Source organism: Xiphophorus hellerii, chromosome 22 (assembly GCF_003331165.1).
Source record: "Xiphophorus hellerii strain 12219 chromosome 22, Xiphophorus_hellerii-4.1, whole genome shotgun sequence".
Lineage (NCBI taxonomy): Eukaryota > Metazoa > Chordata > Actinopteri > Cyprinodontiformes > Poeciliidae > Xiphophorus > Xiphophorus hellerii.
The window spans coordinates 21,662,467-21,683,306 of record NC_045693.1 but is presented as its reverse complement, the minus strand read 5'-3'; the positions used below and the strand labels follow the sequence as shown (position 1 = coordinate 21,683,306).

Below are 20,840 nucleotides of genomic sequence, written 5' to 3'. Positions count from 1 at the left end.
AACTAGTTTCTTGAACATGAGAATGAGTTCACCAACGGAGCACATTTGGGATTGAAAGAGTCCCAGCGTTGAGATACAGCTGACGAATCTGCAGCCATGTGTGACACTATCAAAGAAACACTGACCAAAACCTCAGGAACGTTTTTGGCACCTTGCTGAACCTCTGCTGTGACGATTTCAGGCACTTCTGAAGGCAAAAAGGTGGAGGTGAGCCTAATGAAGTGGCTGGTGTGTACTACATACTGATGGAAAGTTATATTAGATATAGGATCATGAAACCTTAAACAAGGTGTTTTATGCAGGTCTGCTTTGAGATTCTGAACGCTGCTTGAAAAATATACTTGCTTTGAGTTAATCATGATAATTTGTCAAATTTCAACCCAGCAGCACTAAATCTACTCACCTCAATTCAAAGAGAAATCAATTCTCTCTCCCTGCTCTCCCTCCCTCGGCATGTTTTTTGGCTCTCTCCTGTTTCTCCTCTCAATTTCTCTTTCCTTTCCGTAATAACTATGTGAGCGGCGGCAAATGTAATTACAAAGGGGTGGGGTTTAGCATGTTGTGTGTGTGTGTGTGTGTGAGTGTGTGCACAATTGGAGTTCATGCACAACAAAACGCAATATTAAAAAGCTATTATCAGAAAAGGGAACATTTTGGCAGATATATGACTGAGGGCAGCTCCCGCCATATGTTTGCAGAGACGGGGACAACAAGTCAGGTAGTAATTATCAATCATCATCAGGAGAAACTGTCAGCGAGGCGCTCGGCCTGGCACGCTCCGGCTGCCGCTGCCATGGAGACAACCGCCACATAGCAGCAAATGTGTGTGTTTACCAGGACGTTAAAATACTCACTCATATTTTTATTTAGCGCCTGACAAAATAAGCCGCTCCTGTGTGTTAGGTGTCTCTTGCCAACAACAAAAAAAAAGAAGAAGAAGGGAAAAACGGAGAATAATAATTAGCAGACGGATATGTATGATGGAATAAAGTCATATAAAAAGATAAATGTGTCTGTGTGTGCACATACATAATGCATTCGCCAGTAATGAGCTCATTTCTGTGGCCTTACATACACAGACCCTCCATTCAGCCTGTCGCCGTTAATATTCCTCTGCCGAGTAAAGAGGACGTTCTCCCCAGCCGTCATGACTTTGTCAGGTCCAGCTTTACATATTTCTTTCTCCTTTTTTTCCACAGTGTTTTTTTTTTTTTTGCATAACCTGCCATGTTCCTTTACTTTTGCATGTATTTGAATCAATGATCTCCACTTCCCTTAAAGTCCAATTCGCTGCAGCGGTTCTTTTCACAGAATTGGACACTAGGAATGTTTCTGGAACGTTTCCAGAGATGTTTCCGCTGACAACGGCGCTTTGAGATAACAATCAATTTCCATGTGACCTTAATCCATTACCCTTCCCAGAATTATTTTCACTTAAAAACAATTCGCTGAAAAAAAAAAAAAAAAAATTGGATGCACACAGCCGGCTTTTAAACACGAAAACGGTTTTGTGGAAAGTGGGATGATGCATATGTGCAATATGAATTTTCCTGCCTTATTAAGGCAACCATCTGGAAACAAAAGAGGGGGAAAAAAAAGAACAGTGTTCTTCATTTGTTATTTGTGCGCCGTTGTGCACACGCCCCCCCCGGGGGAGCAGCAGCATTACTCTTTCATCAGATCAAATGAAGCGGAGCCGTGTCGTTCCAGGAAGAGCCAATTAAACAGTTCAAAGAAGTTTATTATTGCGATGGATTATGAAATCGTTCTCATCGGATTCACCCGGAGTGTGCGTTTCTTCGGGAGGAGGGGCCAAAAAGTGTGTACTTTTAGCACACGGCGCAAACTCACGAAGGCCGTCTGAGTTTGCAGAGTAAATAGGAAATTACGTCGCGCGCTTTACGAGTTTAATTTACAGCCGAAATGAGGCAAAAGTCGCTCCTTCAGACGTCTGCTTTCTTTCTAAAAACCTCTCTCTCCTCTTTGTTCTGCCCACCTCATGTGATCGCCTCATGATGGTAGCGCCGCCGCCTGTTAAGCACTTATTAACACGCATCACATTTGAGACATGTTTAATCTTAACCCAGTTTCGCTGAGGAATGCAATCACCTCTGACCCTGACAAACTGAATAATATCACCCGGCATTTATCTCTCTCGCAGAGTGGATAATTCCTCGTAATTATACGAGGAATGGAAGAAAAAGAAAGAAAAAAACCCCCCCCAACAACAACACTTTAGAGCTGGCAGGAGTCCAGAAAGGCTCCATGTTTCTGTTTTTAAACCGTAATAATTTACAATGCTATTTAACAGCTGGGATAAAAATAAAGCAGCCACACAATGAGGTGAAAACGCTGGCGAGGAGCTTGTAATGGCCTTTGTTCCGGGAGAGGAAATTAAAAAACAAATCCTATTTTGCAAAGAAATGCTAAGAGCACACACACACGCACACCCCCACACACACACACACTCGCTATGTGGGACTGTCCCACATACACAAGCATATGCCACATGTAAAACAGAGTCACAGTTACATAATGTGGAGGATTTGCTAAAAACGGGATAACCTTCAAACGCTTCCACATCATTTGTACTGACAGACTGCTGCAACAACTCTGTGGGACTGTAGCGCTAAAAAAAAATACAGTATTTCAATTTGGCTTTTTGGAGGAAGAGAGAGAGAGAGAGAGAGTGAAGGAGAGAGAGGGAGGGAGGGAGTAAGGGAGGAAAAAGGGAGGGTGAGATGAAAGAGAGCAGTGGATAAGCTTCAAGGCTTAGCCTATTCATTACTGGAGGGAAAAAAAAAATCACAGCATCGACCTATAAATAAATGAATGCCAGGATAAACACGGAGCCCATACATCAATAAAACATATGTATTCTAATAGATCACGCTCTAGTTACACTTGATGGGATTGAGTCAGCCAATGAGCCCAATCATAGAGACTTTATCATGTTGAAAAGGTACACAGCACTAAGCCATGGTGATTATAAATAATCGCTTTTCTCCTCATAAAATAGGCCAGTGGTTACTTTTATCTTTCTGTTCAGTGTTTTCATGTTTACAACCCAATTTGGTGAATTTAAGAAGTTCATTTCCATTTTCACAAATAAAAGCTGCTTTCTTTTTTTTTTTTTTTCTTCTTCTTCTTTTTTAATTTGTGCCACCACACAAAGAAATAGCCAAAATATTTAAGGACAAAACTAAGCAGCTCTGTAAGCCGACGCAGCTCGCCAAGGCTGTCACAACATTCCTTTGGAAAGAAACAATAGGAAACTGGGAGCATCAATCACAGCCTGTACACACGGCGTAATTCTCCCAGCGCTGCTTCCATTGTGCTGGAGCAGCACAACAAGGACTTTTGACGTCACTTAAAGTTACACAAGCTCTTTTCAGGAACGACATGCAGCAGGCCCCTACCTGCAGAAAGGCTGAGCTGCATTCATGAGGTGTCTCTACGCCGGTCTGACTGCCAGAGGCGCACTTTGTAAACAGCGTTTACTGTTACACAGATGACTCAGACCGGCTCGCTCCAGGTTGCAACACGCCATTCTGTAAAGTTTATTATGGACGTTCCAGGACTTGCATTACAATTCACATCAGATTTTTTTTTTAAAGAAAAAAACTTTTTATTATTTGACATGTAAGGCTTGTTTGATTTTTAAAAAAACCCTCGTGAACATTTGTTCTTGAATGTTTGACAGGTTTATTAATGAAATCACCATTGAAACATTATGTATGAGGTCAAGCTGGCCTTTTGAGAAGAAAGTCTGCAGTAACATCTGCAGCGGACAGTTTATAATTTTATTTTTTTTTTTCAGATTTGATAAAGGTGCAACTTTCTGATGCTGTTTTTTGCGTTTACCTGTAAGTCTAATAATAAACTTGAAAAACGGGTCAAAGTAGCTCATCTCAAGTATCGGCCGCGTTATTAATGTTTGTCGTCTCGTGGCAGTGAAGTGGCACGAAGGAGCCAGTTTGACATCATTCTTCGGCGATGCATTTAAAAACACTCAAACCGTCTTTGTATGAATATCACAAACGACCGCAAACTATTCTGAGAAAAAAACAAAACAAAACAATAAAATACTGGAAATGATTTAAAGCACTTCCTGTTTGGCAGGCGACTCTGAAATCTTTGAATGTTGGCGTTTCAATAAAAGCAGCCACAGGGAGAAGCCGTCACTACTCACAGCTGCAATAACATGTGATGACAGCATGACAATAAAATGGTGACTGAACGTTTCACTGTGTTGGATCACCTGCATGTAGTTGGTTTTTACGCTGGTGAAAAGTGATTTATACACTCGAGTGAAACGACAAAGAGTGAATGAAGGATTAGAGCATGTTAACAGTTTTATAGTACTGTTGATATTTAACCCCTCAGAAAATAAAGGTAGATCTACTGAAGGCTTTAATTTTTTTTCCGTTTTACCTCTTCCATATCGCTGCTTTTAGACATTGGCTGTTAATAAAATAATAATCTAGTTATTTTATATTATCACTGCTGCAAAAATTATATCACATATAGCATGGCTATGATAATGTTATCAGTGTTGAAGTTGGTGTTTTGATTTAGGCACATGCTACCTTCAGCCATAGCATTAAAGTAAACCTAATGAAATGAACTATAGTCATTGTAATAGGAAACGCAGTAACACTAGAATAAAAAGCTGGTTAATTAGTTAGGCTATCTGCTCTGACAGCCAAGCTTAGTGGCATTGCACAGCAACATGCGACAATTCGTACGGATGACAATCAAATAAACATTTATTTTTAAGTTGGATTTTTGTTTTTGTCCTAACGTGCCGTGATTTTGCAACATCTTGTTATAAAAAGCCAAACAAACTGTGGATTTGAATCCACAGCAACAACATAGCTTATGAAATATATCCTCTGAAATTATCCTCCATTTTAAATTACTGGCATAATTTGATCCTAGTAATCGAGACTGTCTCAAACATTCAATTTCCATCTAAGATTATATTTATATCATGTCGACAGGCAATTTTAGAGTGGAAAAACTGAAACTTAGTATTGGCATGCAAGTAGCAACCTAATCTGATACATTATCTTGACTAAATCTATACATATTTTCATTGTCTTTTGGTCGACTACCACTGATCAGCAAGAAACCTTTGTTCAGGTCTCTGAAACGATGCTTGGCTATAATGAGAGGCTCAATGCTGTTCAGTAAAAATAGATAAAGGAACCATCATAAAGCAATAGATTCAGAGCTGTGGAGTTGGTGATGATGTAATGGGAGGATAAGCAGAAGGATTGTGCTTTTTTTCAACCCAGCAGCCATGCTAATGTTCCTGAAGCCAAGTGCCTTTGGTTAAAACAGCACTGTGGCATCGATTCTGCCTCCACACACATCAGGGCAATGACAGAGAAAATGAACAGGGCCAAGTTTGTCAGGGTTTTTTTTTTTGTGTAGGAACTGAAAGTGCAGCACATCAAAAGTTATTTTAAAGGCACCGTGATGCTATGTGTGCATGAAATGATCCTACAGCAGATGATCGGCCTGTATTTATGCCCTGATTACAAAATGTAACCGTACAGTCACAGCGTGTGCTCTTTTCTCCTCTAAAATCCTCCCTCCGTAGCCTCTGCACTGCACAGCATATGGACAATGAAATATTCATGGGCTGTTGGTTAACACAAATCTGCACAGGAGATGAGAAAACATGAGCTTAGCAAGCAATTTGCCTATTGCATTAACAGACGGGCCTGTCACGAGACGACACTGGCATATGCATATTTCCTCTAATCAGATTTCTTGTTTAAAGAGCACTGGGGAAGAGTGCTTCAAGTTGTGGAAACAATGACCTCATGCTGTATGATCATCCAGTGACCCAACCCAATCAAGCTGGCAAGATGTTATCTCCACCAACACAGGCTTGAGATTTTAACACATCTGCTGCTTCTACGCGTTTCTTTTCCTCATTTCTCCTCTTCTGCATCACATCTTGGTATCAGTTTCAGTCAGATGACATACAAGAGACCTTTATCTTTTTTAACACTCTCACAAATACACATTCAGCCAGTCTAAATTAAGCCACAGATGTGCACAAGCATCCATGTAAACAGAGCGGCATTAAAATGGGCTGCAAATTTCTGTTTGCATCTGGAGCGCGCTACTGTAACAGAGCAATTAACTCCTTTTTATTTCTCATTCTTCTTGACAGAATTAGCAGGTATGACTGCGCAATACATGTCTATTTCAAAGCAAAGCACACTACGTAAAGCGTGATATATAAAGAAATGACATCTTCTGGGAAAAGTTCAGGGTTCTGTTTAGGTTTCAATATTTTTTCTCGCAGTATAACTCTCATTGTGTCTTCATTTAGCACAAACAGAGATCAGTTGGCTGTGGAGCCTGAAGCTAATAGCTTGTCCCATAGGTGCATAGACCAAAGCAGACTTCTTTCATCCTAAACATCTCCAATCTTTATAAACGCCTTTAAACAACCCGTTGCAATTTCATAGGGGGTTAAACAGAGGTTGAGAATTATTTACTCTGGAAATGGAGGCAGACGTGTTATACATCTTCCTGCATAACACACATACTCAGAACTCAACATGCCGAGCGTTTCTTGTTACATTAATGTCAGAAAGTCAAGGTGTCTCTGGGCTGCCAGCCGAGTCATTCACAGCGCCCACGGTGGCCAACGGATGAAAAGCAATTTTGCAGTTTTAGGGAGGACGTAGCGGCTGCAGGCTACCTGTGCTGCCAGTGAGCTGGAGGATTTAAGACTAAAACACACTGGGATTGCGGTGGAGCTATATTTCATGCACATCATTAGTCGCCATTAACACACATTAGACAGGTTGTGCTTGCGTGCATGGAGCCAGGCTTCAGCCAATGGGTTACTTCTATCAGTGGTAGTGGGGCTTAATACTTAAAAATTTCTGGATATCTGTGGCATGTGATGACATGTAGAAAGTAATTTTCCCTAAAAGGGAATAAAAAGTATCTTTGATGTTTTTTCTAGAATACAACTAATGTATTAATCCTCTAGAGAAGGTGAAATAACACACTCTTTATGTACAGAACTGCATGCAGTGTGAGGAGCGACTCTCTGCTCACCCGTGTTTTCCACGATGCCGACTTGGGTTTACATGTGGGTTTAAATACCGACAGCTTGATTGTTGTTCATGAATGACCAGAAGCAGCTCAGAGAAGGACTATTCTTTGTGGGTTTGTGATGGAACTGTTTATTGTTTTTTTTTTGAAAGAGGCTATTGACTGCCTAATAGAAAAGTGAGAAATTGTAAAAATCAATAAAACAGTGAACCTTTAAGCTTTTAAGCCATTTTCCTTGTATTTTAGACTTTTTTATCCCTGTTCAACTACTCCATGTGTGCCTTTTATTTCAATTGTGCAGGAAAATACAAAATCAAAGGAATATTTGCTAAGCGTTTGATACTAGCTTACACAAGTTGAACACCACTTCATCCAGGCTGCTAGAGTTTTTAAACACAATGATAGTTTCAGCATAATCCACATTACAGCTCTAAATGTCATGCATTCTGCACCAATGCTCCACTGTTACATAATCGACACAAGTGGAACTGAAATACTGCAGTAAAAGCTAAAAAATGAAATTATTTTTGCTGGGGTGATGCGTCCCTCACCTCAGCATGCTGGAAGCTTGATGCTAAAAGTGGAGCTGTAATACTCACTTTCAGATTTATCTGGCTTATTATTAACTTACACACATTTGTGAAATATCATTCACAAGTGAGACTGTTAATGTCAATCCAGAAGTTGAATAGTCAACCATCCTTAGCAATATACACACACACCCACACACAGTTCAGAATGGGACTTAATCCAGGGTGACTTTCTTTAAAGATGTGACAAGACTACATGTTGTAGGAAATATAATTCATTTCTTCATGCTTCCAAAAAGGAAAACTTCCTCCTGCCTCCATGCCAAATCTGATATGGAACATCAATGAACTAGCTCTAAAAATAGCATTCTTTTCTGTCGTGACAAAGTTTTAAAAGTGCACTTCTGGTCTTAGCCCTGCTCTAACAAGCTGTTAGCTTCAGTCACCAGGATCAACTAGTCATTGTTTATGCCAAGTGAAGACGTCAGTGCAGCTGTATACAGCAGGTAAAGCTTATAAATTTTTCAAAATAACCTTACATCGACAGTCTTGAACTGACCCTTTAAGAACACAGAAGAGCGTGAGAGCGAAGGAGGAGGGGTAACTTTTCCTCCAACATGATTACCTCAGTAACTTTGAAAACACTGTTATTTTAAACTGTATGAACAAGCGGTATTAGGTTTCTGACAGCGTGGAGGTGAGTGGAGGAAATCAGAAAAAAAGAAAATAATATCCCCCCTTAACAGCTTGTCTAAATATAAAGTCATCGGCTTTATGTTTAAAAGTGCCGGGCTGCGTTTACATATGTTTCAAGCATATTTGCAGCACCGACTCCCTGCCAAATTAATGTGAGTAATTCTCAACGTGCAGCTTTTAACAAAAAAATGAATGTTGTGATCATTCAGTCATTCAGCACCGCAAGGGTCTGGCCCACTCAAAAACTATTTCTGGCTTTTATCACTGCAGAGAGCCTCAGCAACGCCAATATTATTACAGTGCAGTATGTCACACCTTTGTTATTCTTAGGTTTATATAAGAGATTGATTTTCATTCCGCTTGTCAGCGAGAATGCAATAAGTGAAAAAAATATTTGTAACCATGCTGTTGTAAAAACACAATTTATATATCTCTCGTTAGACGTTTAGCACCGCCGTAATATTACATTCCTGCTGGCAAAGAAAGGAAATCGAGGACACAAAGTAGCAAGGGCATAATCAATCCACGTTTGGCAGAGAATGCGTGATAATTATAAACAAAAACTGTGTCATTCCCCGTGAGGCAAGCGACTGCTGCGGGGTGACAGGCGATGCTGTACATGAATATGGATCACAGGACTTGATGCAAAAGCAGTTTTGCTCAAAGTTGGTCCGAGGGAAAGGACGCCGGTGACACCAGAGGCTTAGAATAAAACAAGCACAAGAAGTCATAAAGAAAAGAGAGGCCGGCAAGCGAGCCCCTGATGATCTCAACAGATTTCAGCCGAGCTGGACTGCTGTGTCAAGAATCAAAACCGGATTTCACAACTAGGCTTTTAATCTGTCGGCTAAGTTTTCCACAATACAGAACACTGGCTCTGCTGACACGCAGAAATGCTGCTTTTTATGTCTGATCCTCCTTTTCTGGAGCTCCTAAGGTAACCTGACACACTTTTATAACTAAGTCTGTCGAAGATGGATGGCCATTACAGCTGCCAGCACAGATCTGACTGAATCCAAAAGCTCAGAATAACTGTAAGATCGGCATTAAATCAGATTTTAGACTGCTGTAAAAAAAAAAAAAAAAAGTACTACCCCCCGACAGGTTTGATCTGCTTTTGTATTTTAAGCCACGTTTAATGTTTCAGATCATACAATTTTAATAGCAAAGATAACTTGAGTAACAAAGGAAAAATGCAGTCCTCAAATTATTTCATTTATTGCCCCCTGTTAAACCGTGAGTTAACTTTGATTACCCATGTGTTATTTATGTTCGGTTTGACCTGCCACACCCGGGTTGGATTACTGCCTGCTGACCCCGTACAATCAAGAAATTACCTCACTGGAACCTGACTGACAAGATGAAGGAAGGTCGCATAAAGCGACACGTCAAAGACATTCATGAACAGATGGAAAGCAAAGTCATTGACATCCATCAGTCTGGAAACTGCCCCAAAACCATTGCTGGGGCTGTGGGACTCTGGAGAACCACAGCGAGAGCCATTATCCAGAAATGGAGCCAACGTGGAAGAGGGTGAACCTTCCAACGAGAGGCCAGTGACCTACAGCCAGGAAGCATAGGAGAGCAACGACGAGTCGGGAAGAAGGAACAAAGAACATCATTTAACGAAGGTACCCAAAGACCAAACTGTTGCTTGGTTTTTTTTTTTGTTTTTTTTTAAACCAAGCAACTTGTTTCTTGGTCGTTTCCCTGTTTAGTGACAAAATAAGATTTCTATATTTGGTTGTATTTATGATCTATGAGGCCAATATCTTTAAATTTTATTTGCCACAGAACTGACCGGACCAACTCCTTCCGTCTTCAAACGGCACAGCGATTTCACCTCTGAATGGCTGAAAAAAAAAAATGTACTGAATACTTTGGAGTGGCCTAGTCAAAGTCTGGATCTAAATCAGACTGAGAAACTGAAGTATGCTGTTAAAGGCGCCCTTCAAACTCTAAAATCTATTCTGCAAAGTGGAGTGGACCAAATAGAACTGATTCATCACAAGGCCTGGTTGGACTGCATAGACTATTTTTCAGCAATATCATTATTTGAAAACTGCTTTTTATATATACTCAGATTATCTTTGTTTGATGTTAAAATTTGACTTTTGAAAAACTTAAAGAGTAATCAGTAAAGAGCAAAACCAGAAGAAATCTCAATATTGCTTTAAATATTTCCCAGCTGCCTGTTGTTGCTACTGGTGCTGGTGTTTATTCTAATAAAGGTGGATCTAACCAATTTCTTCTTCTTCTTCTTTTTAAATAGAGGCCTTAAATAGCAGAGTAACTACTCAGCAGCCATGACTGAACATTCATGTGTGTTTGTGCCTGTAAGTAAGACGCCCCGGAGGCCTTATTCACCTGCCAGAGTGATGTAAATTACTTAGCTCTGCTGTTTTAAAACAAATCACAATCAAGTCTCCGAGCAGCAATTCCAGCAGAAATAAAAAAAGCCAGCTCAGAGCCGAGTAAACCTTCATGTGAAGAACATTAGAGATCCTGGCTGCCTCAGCAAGGAGAAAAAGCAGAATCCCCTTCGGCTATGAAAATAAACCTTTAGCTTAAATGTGACTCACAGAGGAATGGCATCATTGAGCCAAGCGAATGAGCAACAGCAGCCACAGGATGTTAGCGTTGCTATTCATAACTTATTTTCCTTTGCCTAAAACCGTTTTCCCTTCTGGTCTCACCTCTGCTGCGCTCTTAAAATGCAATTACCTCGTGGCAAATTTACAGGAAAAAGAAAAACAATGACTTTTGACCAGAGGAGCCATTACAGTGAATGTCACACTGATGCCTGCTGAGCTACCAGGCACAGGAAATATACAGCTAGAGAGAGAGAGATGAGTCACATTAGTCCTTTGTTTTAGCTTGGGCTTAATAAAACGCGTGGATTCTGGAGCGGTGGGGAATGAATGACAGACAAACGCGTTCCAGCGCTTTCACAACTCCTCGGCGGAGCCACAAAATGCTTTTCAAAGGTGTGACTGAGGAGTGTGTTCCAGCAGCAGCCGCCGGTTTCGTAAACAGGAACAACTCCTCTGGAAAAATTTTAAAGGAAAATAAATAAATAAATAAATAAATAAATAATCCAAGAAGCCAAGACGAACCTTCGCTTAGTCGTAATTATCGAAATGCTAAAAGATCAAAAGCATGTTTTGCTTTCATTTATTTGGAAAACAGCAGAAGCGGAGTTGGTCAACACAGAAATCACAGGAATGCATCATCTCCGCTTTAAACAAGAATATTCTATGGAGGATTTTTTATTTTTATTTTTGGAAACCAAGCAACTAGTTTCACGGTCATGTTGTGACAAATTAAGAGCTCTATATTTGGTGGTGTTTATAATTCATGAGGCCAATATCTTTAAATTTTAAACAGCTAAAATGAAGCAGAAACATAGTTATATCTCACTCCTTTCTCTTTTCCTTATTTGAACTGCAGACATAATACTGGACTGACGTGTCAACAGCTATTTAAGAGCTCTGGATCTAATTTCCCCTTTGCCTTTCTGTAAACCATAAAACTATTCATGCCCACTAATAGGTGAGCTCAACGGTTTAAATAGACTTCTTACAAAGTGAAGTGGGCAAATGAGCAGCATCCATGTTCACCCAGTGCAACTCTACTCAGTTAAAGCTCCTGCTTTACCTCAACATTTTTATCCGGGCTGCGGTATTTCATAGATGCTGTCACAATTCTGGGGTGTTTGGGTTTTAGTTTTGTTCTATACATCTTGATTTATTTCCTTGTTTATTTGTTTGAGCTGAGATGTTGCCCTTTCAGCTCATTCCCTTGTGTTTTGTGTCTCGGTTGTTCATATATTTTGCTCTTTGTGAGTCAGCTTCCTTCACATTAGGCTCCTCCCCTCCGCCTGCCTGCTTGCTCCCTGTTCTTCACACCTGGATCAAGGACAAGCCAGCTCCACCTGGCCACACACTCTGATCAGTCATAACAATATGACCAGCATTAGTTTCTCTCTGAACCGTCATCAACTAAGCAGTTTGAGCTACGGTGGGTCATCTGCTAGACCAAACGGACCAGCCTTCAATTCCCACGGGCATCAATGAGCCTCGGCTCACCGCCGCTGCTTCGTCTGACCACTCCTGATAGATAGTGACCTCTGCCAGGGGCAGTTTTTCATTTGTCCCCAGGGGGGCGTCAGAAAGGGGCCGCAGATACAAAAAGCAACTTCTCTATGTGGCCTGAGCAAGTTTATTTTATGGATGTAGTCAGTGCAGTCGGTGGGGGGGTTGGCGCCCCGGGGAGACGCGCTGACAATAAGGACACTAGGTTACATGCTTTGTGTGGGACACCAATGCATGTTTTTTCTGCTCTCTTAATTTCCAGCCTGTTTATTGATTGGGGGCGGAGGCAGGGGGAGGGGCTGGACCAGGAACACCCCAAAGCGACCGTTCTGGACATGCTCAGACTCATTCATGTGCCATCATAATTTAACTTTGTCAAGTCCATTAAAATCTTTACACTTCATAATTTTCCCATCAACTTTGAGAACGAAATGCTCACTCATTGCCAAATTCTTCCCATTTCCCATGATGCCTGTCACTTGAAATACAACAGTCCACCAAATGCTGAAACAACGCCGTCTTTTGCAGTTACAGCATTGCAAACCCTCATATTGCAATGATAATTGTGCTTCAAGTAGATATAAGCACCTCTCACAGTTCAGATCTCACAATAAAATCTTCCAACAAACATAAACAAACATTGTGTTTTGTCTTCGATTAAAGAAATATAAATACAATGCACGCTTAAATTTAGTTGTTTGACTAGTAAGTTAAAAAACAGAACTATTTGTGTAAATCAAAAGTTATCACTGAATCACATTCAACTAGTTTTGCAGCTAGTCAGATGAGGAGCTGATTAATTTAAAAATATCTGTCAAACACTAATTATTGTATTTATAATTTTTTTTAATTAAAGAGTAACTAAATCTCATATCAACTTTTTTTCCTGTAGGTAAATTGCATAAACTGGTTTTTAAGGTTGCTATTTTTGCTTCTGTGCAAACTGCGACATTTTCATGTAAACTCGTTTAATTTTCCAATATGTGACCTAAAACTGTCTTTGTGCTGCCCTCTTTGGGTGTAGCAGTGAGTGCTGCAGTTGAATTTTCCTATTGGTTGCCAACGTTACAGCTTGGTCGATCACAGTGCAGGATTCAGGTATGAAACCATCCCACTCAGACTCACGCCCCCCTGACTACGGAGCAGGGAGCGAGAAGGCCTTGCTTCTTGCTCAGGACAGTAACTACAGAGTGACTGCCGTTTTCAGGCGTCGTTGCAAAAGTTTCCAATAACAAAAAAAAAAAAATCTGTAGATTTGTCGATAGGCGTGTTTTTTAAAAAGTTGCTCAAGGGGTTTGAAAAGTCGTTGAAAATAGCGACAAAGTCACTAAGCTGGCACCAGTGCTTCTACTCAACACCTTTGCTCAACCCCACACTTGGCCACGCCCCTCAGCGACTCTTTTCCACGCCCACTTTGGTGAAACTTTTCAAAAATTGTTTAAATTTACACTGGAATTAGTTCCAATTTAAATACATGGAAATCAGCAGCCACTTCCATTGAAAACATTCCTGACGATTCTTAGAAGTGAAGGTTTGCTTAGGAATTTAAACAACGGCTGTAATTCGCAGCACAGCGTTTGAGGCAATAATCCACTCCTGATGGCAGATACTGTAGCCAGGAATGAGAAACATTCATAATGGTCTAATGAGTTCACTTCTTTCCAACTTAACACTCTGCATGTGTTTTGTAAACATGCAGCATTCAGCCAGAGTCAGAAAGTGACTCAAACACTGGGAGAATTTAAAGCACTTCCTTTTATAAACTTGGAAAAACCCTGTCAGAAAGCAATAAGATGGGCGGTGTCTTGTTTTCCTTATATAGACACAGTTATTATTTGCAAGACAGGGATTTTTACTGTTATTATTGCACTCGGGTACTTTTTCTTCCCCCCCTTAAATCATCCACACACTGAATCAATAGTCTCCCTGAATCATCGATTTCCTAGTTGAAGCAGCCTCAGTATGGGTGTGGGTAGCCATACTTGAAAGTTTGAGGTCAACAATGTGTCAAAAATAATTCTTGAGACTAAAATATTGTTGCTACAGATGAAGGGGGGAAAAAAAATGATTCTGACGTTTCAAAAACAAAAAAACAGGCAGCCAATCGAAAGCTTGACTTCCACAAAGCGGTGTTGTCGCAGGTGACGTAACGCGTCGACCTTTCGTCCCTCTGCCAAACTCACCAAACTCGTCGCAGATGCTCTCATTCTGAAGCAGGGTGGGGTGTTCGAAGGTGTCGCGGCAGTACAGGATTCTCGTGCTGCCGCCCAGCGCAGGAATACCGCCCAGCGCCAGCACCGTGTGATCGATGAACAGCGAGGACGGGTGCTCTCTGAGCCGAGCCAGAACGGAGCGGTAGCGACAGTACTGGGAGTAACTGAGGACTAACACTTTCCGTCCGTCCTCTTCTTGGCCTAAAAACACACACACACACACAGGAAAAGAGCAAATTATTAAAAAGTTTGCAGAGATCCCACATGTAACTCACTCAGTCTGTCAAACTTTATATTTAGACAACTTCTCAAACCAATGTAACACAAAGAGACCTGCTGACGTTAAAAAAAGATGAAAATAAACAAAAACACACGGGAAGTCATCAAACTAGGTAAACAAAACAAAAATAAAACAAAAAATTAAGTATTACACAAATGAACACAAATAATATGTATATAACAAATACAATGAGAAAAAATGAACTAATAAATAAGTACTTTATTACTACAAACACCTGCAATAACCTGCAATAATATTTGCTGAATTTGTATTATCATAAATATATTGGCTACTTAATACCATAAAAAAATAAGCACAAATACAAGAACATATTCATGATGAAATTCAAAGTAATCACTTTAGTGTTAATACATACATTCTTAATTAAAGGGAGTTAAAGTCCTCGTGGTTTTTTAACAAGAGTTATTAAACAGGGTGTGGTGGGCCGGATGATAAACGCAAACCTGTTAGTTAAGGTGAACTAATACCATCAATGTTTTTAGAATACCAATAAAAACACCTCAAAGTTCAATGCCTGTGCTGGGAATGTGCAGCAGAGAAATAGGAAACACATTTCTTTAAGTGTTCCAGCCAGATTTTGTAGAGAGCAGCACTTAATTTTACAGGACACATTTATTCCTCCATCTCCCTTTAGCTTTTATGGCTTCAGTCGCCCTTATAGATCACCAGTTGGCTACTGGTGATATATCCACTGCTGTTATGCTGCCAGTTTGACAACCTTAAAAAGTAATGACTTTTATTCAAGACACGGACAGATTGATGGTTCAAAACAAAACAAAAATACTGTCAGTGATTCCTGGAAAGTTTATTTTATTTTCTGTTTAGATCGACGACGCGCCCTAGCTTGATTTCTGACGACCTTATCTTATTTTACGCACACAACTATTTCGAGTCACGTTCAGGAAGTGAGACGCTTTTTTTTTTTAACGCCGTTTCATTGCGACTTCAAATAACTCTCTCGAAAGTTTCACATCCTTTCCTCGCAGGCCCAGAGCATGCCTCGTCATGTGTGCCACAAATAAACAGAAAATCTGCATTTTGTCGTCTGGGTGCGTGTTTGCAGCGCATGACGACATGCAGGGCTTTTTTTTTTTTTTTTTTTTTGCAGCGGGAGGAATGTGAAAACAGATCTAGGAGCGTTGCTATTTTGCTCGACCAGTTTAGCAACAAGATAATTTGTGGTGGGAAATCCTGGGAGCAGTTTAGACAGGGCAGGTGTGAGTGGGTCTGTGCAAACACGGCGTGTGAGTGTGTGTTCGTTGATTACTGATCAACTGCAGTAAAAAAAGAAAAAAATCAAACATTGACTGCACACATCTAGCTCTATAATCAACCCTCACTGTTTATCTCTGACGGTTGTGCTTCTGTTAGAACCACCTGACCTCCATTTGTTTTTTTTTTTCTTCTTTATTTCCTCCAACTCCATTACTGGTTTGTAATTAGGCTAATATTCCCCTGACATGTCTGTGTGACTAATATCCGATCAGGTGTAGCCACTTACTGGCAAAAGAAATGTTGTTGTTTACTTGACTGGGCAGAACATCCTGGTCTGATGAGATAAACCTTCATAAATGCTAAGAAAAATAATCTGATGGACAAACTGTTAATGTTACACCAGGGGCACAGAGGCACAGTCACAATGACAGGACTAAAATGGAGCGTAGATGAGTCCGTCTGCTGGTGTTAGGTTGCTGAAATTTCCTAAAAAGGACTAAATACGAAGAGCAGCTGAGCCTGATGGGGAGCGTTATTAAATTTTCCAGGTATTTGGCCATAAAGCCGAGCGCAGAGACGAAGGGATCATGACAGTTTTCACAGCTCATCCCCTGGGAGGCATAATTGTGTATAAAATTTGCGAGCAGTCCATCAAAATAGCTGTTTAGATATTTCAGACTGGGCCAAAGTGGTGGTCCGCCTGACGGGCTGCCATTCCCTGCCTAATAAAAATACCATGAAGTTAAAGACTTGCAAGTGGGAGTTTATTATTCTGCGTTGAAACGTATGAGATAAAAGCGAGATGGAGAGATGTCTCATGTTGTTCCAGGAAAGTCATGCGATTTGAAACAGCAGAGACAGGAAGGAAAAACTGTTTTAGTTATTTTACATATGGTGCATTGATGAACTTTTCACTCAGAAAATTATAACTTCAACATCTTGGCGTAAAAGCAAAGGGAATGTGAGTGTTGAGGCTCTAGTATTTAGCAACTCAGTTGTTGAAATATATTTATTAGCATAAGACATCGCTAGCATGAGAGAAATGTTATAAATTGCACATGACTTCATTATTTTCTGGCGTATGTTTCGTGCTGCCAAATGACATCTTTTTTGGAAGCAAGTAAACACAGAATTTCATCATAAATACATTTGTGTATTTCTACTTATTGATTGAAAACGAGGCGGTATTTTTCTCCAAATAGAGCATTCTGGTCAAATCTTCTGAGTTTCATCAGTTAATAAATATTAAGATGTTTGTTGTGGCACGTTATTCCTGACCTTCTGAGTTTGCAGATATATAATCAGAGTGAATAAAATAAGTCATCGGATGCCTGTTAGGGTACATCAAGGTTTTTAAAGTTACGGTTTTTATAACCATGACAATTTTTCATCAGATCTTTCCTATAGTTTAAAAGGCTTTTGATCAGACGCCAGAGACGGTTAAAGAGTGAGCAAAGTTTTCTTCATCTGTAGAGATGATGCTGCTAGAAGTGATTTCTTCCTGACAAAAGCTATGAATCTGTTAGCAAGGCTTAGCTGTTTTAATAGAGAGCTTAAAGTTCTTACTGAAGCAAAATGTGAAGTTGAAACGGAGTGGAAATAAAAACCGGGACGATAAAAGTTTCCAGTCCAAACAGCTGAGGACTGTGAATAAATCTACCTCTAAGCTGAGCCGTTCCTTAATTCAGACGCTAACGAACTTGAGGTGAACCACATAAATCTCGAGCATCCGCTCTTCCTTTCCCATCTGAAGCTTTTGATTTGGTCCTTACTGACTCGACCACCTGATACCTCAGTAGTACATTATATAACACCAGAAAAGGGCAGCAGTGTGTAATGCTTGGCATGGGCCTGGTATCAATGAAGTCTACGAATGCTTGGAGCAGGCAGCCTGGCTCATCAGATAGCTAATGCTAACTTTGGATACTCGTAGTGCTGCTCTACGGAGGACGGACCAGCAAACAGATGAAATATTCTGCACAATAAGTATGTTTACGCGAGAACTATGAGTAAATTTAGTAGGTGTGTGTTGTATATTTCTTGCTCTAGTCCAAACTAATAAACAAAACGTGCCGTGTCTTTGTGGCCTTTTTAGAAAGCCACAAACACACAGCTGACTCCCTTTTAAAGATTCCCTTGATTCACACATCTATACAGAGACGTCTCTGCTAGGCAGAAGGTTTACATTAATATTTAGATTTATTTTTCAGCTGCTAAAACCTAAAAACGTCAAGCAAAACCCAAAGCTTGAGGTTTTGTTCGTCTGTGTTTTATGTACAAAGACATTTAAAAATGAATATAATGTTAAGCTTATGATATACAGTATGTTGTCACTATTATGAATATAATGAATACGCTATTAATATAAGTCTAATAAATAAATACTATGACTATCAAAAATAAAGAAAACAAAAACATTGATTAATAGCTGGGAAACAAATTAATAATAATTAAAATATTAGGGTCTTAGTGGCTTTTATAACGCATACCAATGCAGATATATAATGAAGAAGGTGAGACAGTGAAGCCTCTGTTAACTAACACCAGACTGCATCTTTCCTCCTGGGCCACTGCTCTCACACTTACTGGAGTCAACAACTCAAACACACTCCTTTAGTCTTACTTACTAAACAAATGTAAAGCAGACTGTCTGTTTGTGCACATAAAACCGGACTCAGTAATATGACTCAATACTTGTCCCGTTGTAATAACAGGGCAGTAAAGCAAGGCATCACAAGAAAGGACACTACAGCACAGAGAGTTCATATGAGCCCTCCAACATGCGGTTTCATTCGACTAAACTCACACTCTGAATCTTCTTCTCTCCGAAAGTCGTAATATTTCGTTGCCGTACAAAGTCGGCTGCATGGTTCAACAGTTGATGAAGCAGAGTCGGGCAGTTTGAAGTGCAATTTTACATAATTTATTCACAACACTGTCTGCTTTTACAAAGCTCCTAGACATGACATTCAGGAGTGTTTCTCATGGTAACTTAATTTTTCAGGGGTGGCTAATCAGCAAGTTTCTGCTTTGCTTTTTTCCCCCTTAAAGACACGGCACGTTAACAGATATGAAAACAGTATTTTTCCCCCCCCCACCCATTCTTGGTCCCCGAGGCTCATAAAAATCACTGAAATGTGCAGCGGGAAAAAGGACAGGAGGGACGCCGTTCAGAGCATATTTACAGCAGCTGCATTCCCAACAATAAGTGTAATTAGTTCCACTGTGCCCCAGTATGAAGACCACTTCAAAAAGAACGATTAAAACCATTCAACCATCACACAGAGACACACACGTGTGCAGACACCTTGAGCCGCGGAGGTGCCACAGATGAATCAGCACGCGCCTCCTTGCACAGATACACGTCCAACTCACACCGCGGACGACACGTTTATTCGAGATTGCAGCATTTGTCATACGCAATTACAGCTCAGAGGTATAGAGCGGGCTTTGTTTCCAAATGTCACGGATTTTATTGTAAGCGGTCACCGACAGACCTGCTCTTTCTCCCGAGGACCCTCACAGCATTTCACTTGATTAGATTCAATTTGGAGAGCGTGCCAGAGGGCATTAATAACTGTACAAAGGCGTTGGTAAAGTATGCATGTCAGCATGTGGGTATTTGTGCGTGTAATGTACGCCGAGTGTGTGTAAGTGTGTGTGTACACTTTACAAAGTCCTATTGTTCCTGCGGCACAACGGTTCAAAATAAAACACAACGTTAACGGTGAGAAGCTTTCTGATTGTTTGGGGTGAGGGAGTTTTACTGCAGAGCATTATGAAATCTGATTTCTCCCTCTGGACCTCTTTCCTTTTCTTTTCAGACCTGTCTACCTGCGATGTTGTAGAGGTAAGTGTGGCATGTTGATCAAACAGCAGTGGTGTGGCAGACTATTTTCAGAACATGCTGTAAAGCTCCTGACCTCATAAACTACAACAATGTCAGGGTCATAACATGCTCCATAGGACAGCCGACGTGAGGCCCACTCGGCCTCTGCACCTCTAAATAAACGCTACCGCACGTCAAGCTGGGCGAAAAATCATTAGCCAAGTACATAGAAATGTGCAGATGAAAGCAGATATTTACATTAACCATTTTAAAAAGACACATTGGTGTTTTTGTCTTCTCACTACCTGACATGAAATTTGTAAAAATTCCCGGTTTCCAGGATGGCCAAAATTACTTCCAGGAGGTAAATGCCTGAGTAAATGAGTGAGGTATATTTTTTTTTTTACAAATTTCTCCAGAACAAGGAACTAAGCGGTGTAATTTGTGACGCAGTATAAGGACCATAATACTAAAAAATAAATAAAATAACATTTCTAGAATAAAGACAAAATAATATGAGAATGACGTTGTAGTATTATTACTTTATTCTTGTCTTTTTTTTTCCAACTATGGCCCAAATATTCCATCGGCGTAATTAACTATCGTGATTTGCAAGGCAATATTACCCTTATATCGCCTTGCAATATAAAGATGGACAGTTTTGTTTTTTTGTTTTTTTTTAACTGTAAACCTTCAGTGTTGAATATACCAAAACTTTTGGGTGCATCCAACTCTTTTGCTGGACTGGGGCACCAGTGCAAAAAGCCTTTCTTGGTAATCCTGTCTGACACAAAACAATAAACTTTTAGTCTGATTCAATGTCAGAGAGTGAGAGAGTAAAACATGTGTCTTTTTTTATACAGTCTATATGGT

General features: G+C 40.2%; 1 protein-coding gene across 1 annotated transcript in view; it reads right to left on the bottom strand.

Annotated features, from left to right (window-relative positions):
• Positions 1-20,840, bottom strand: part of arid5b (AT-rich interaction domain 5B) — a 103,130-nt gene that overhangs the window by 43,410 nt on the left and 38,880 nt on the right. The window contains exon 4 of the mRNA XM_032552693.1: positions 14,593-14,823. Coding sequence (XP_032408584.1) covers positions 14,593-14,823 — 231 coding nt within the window. The remainder of the gene's footprint in view (positions 1-14,592; positions 14,824-20,840) is intronic.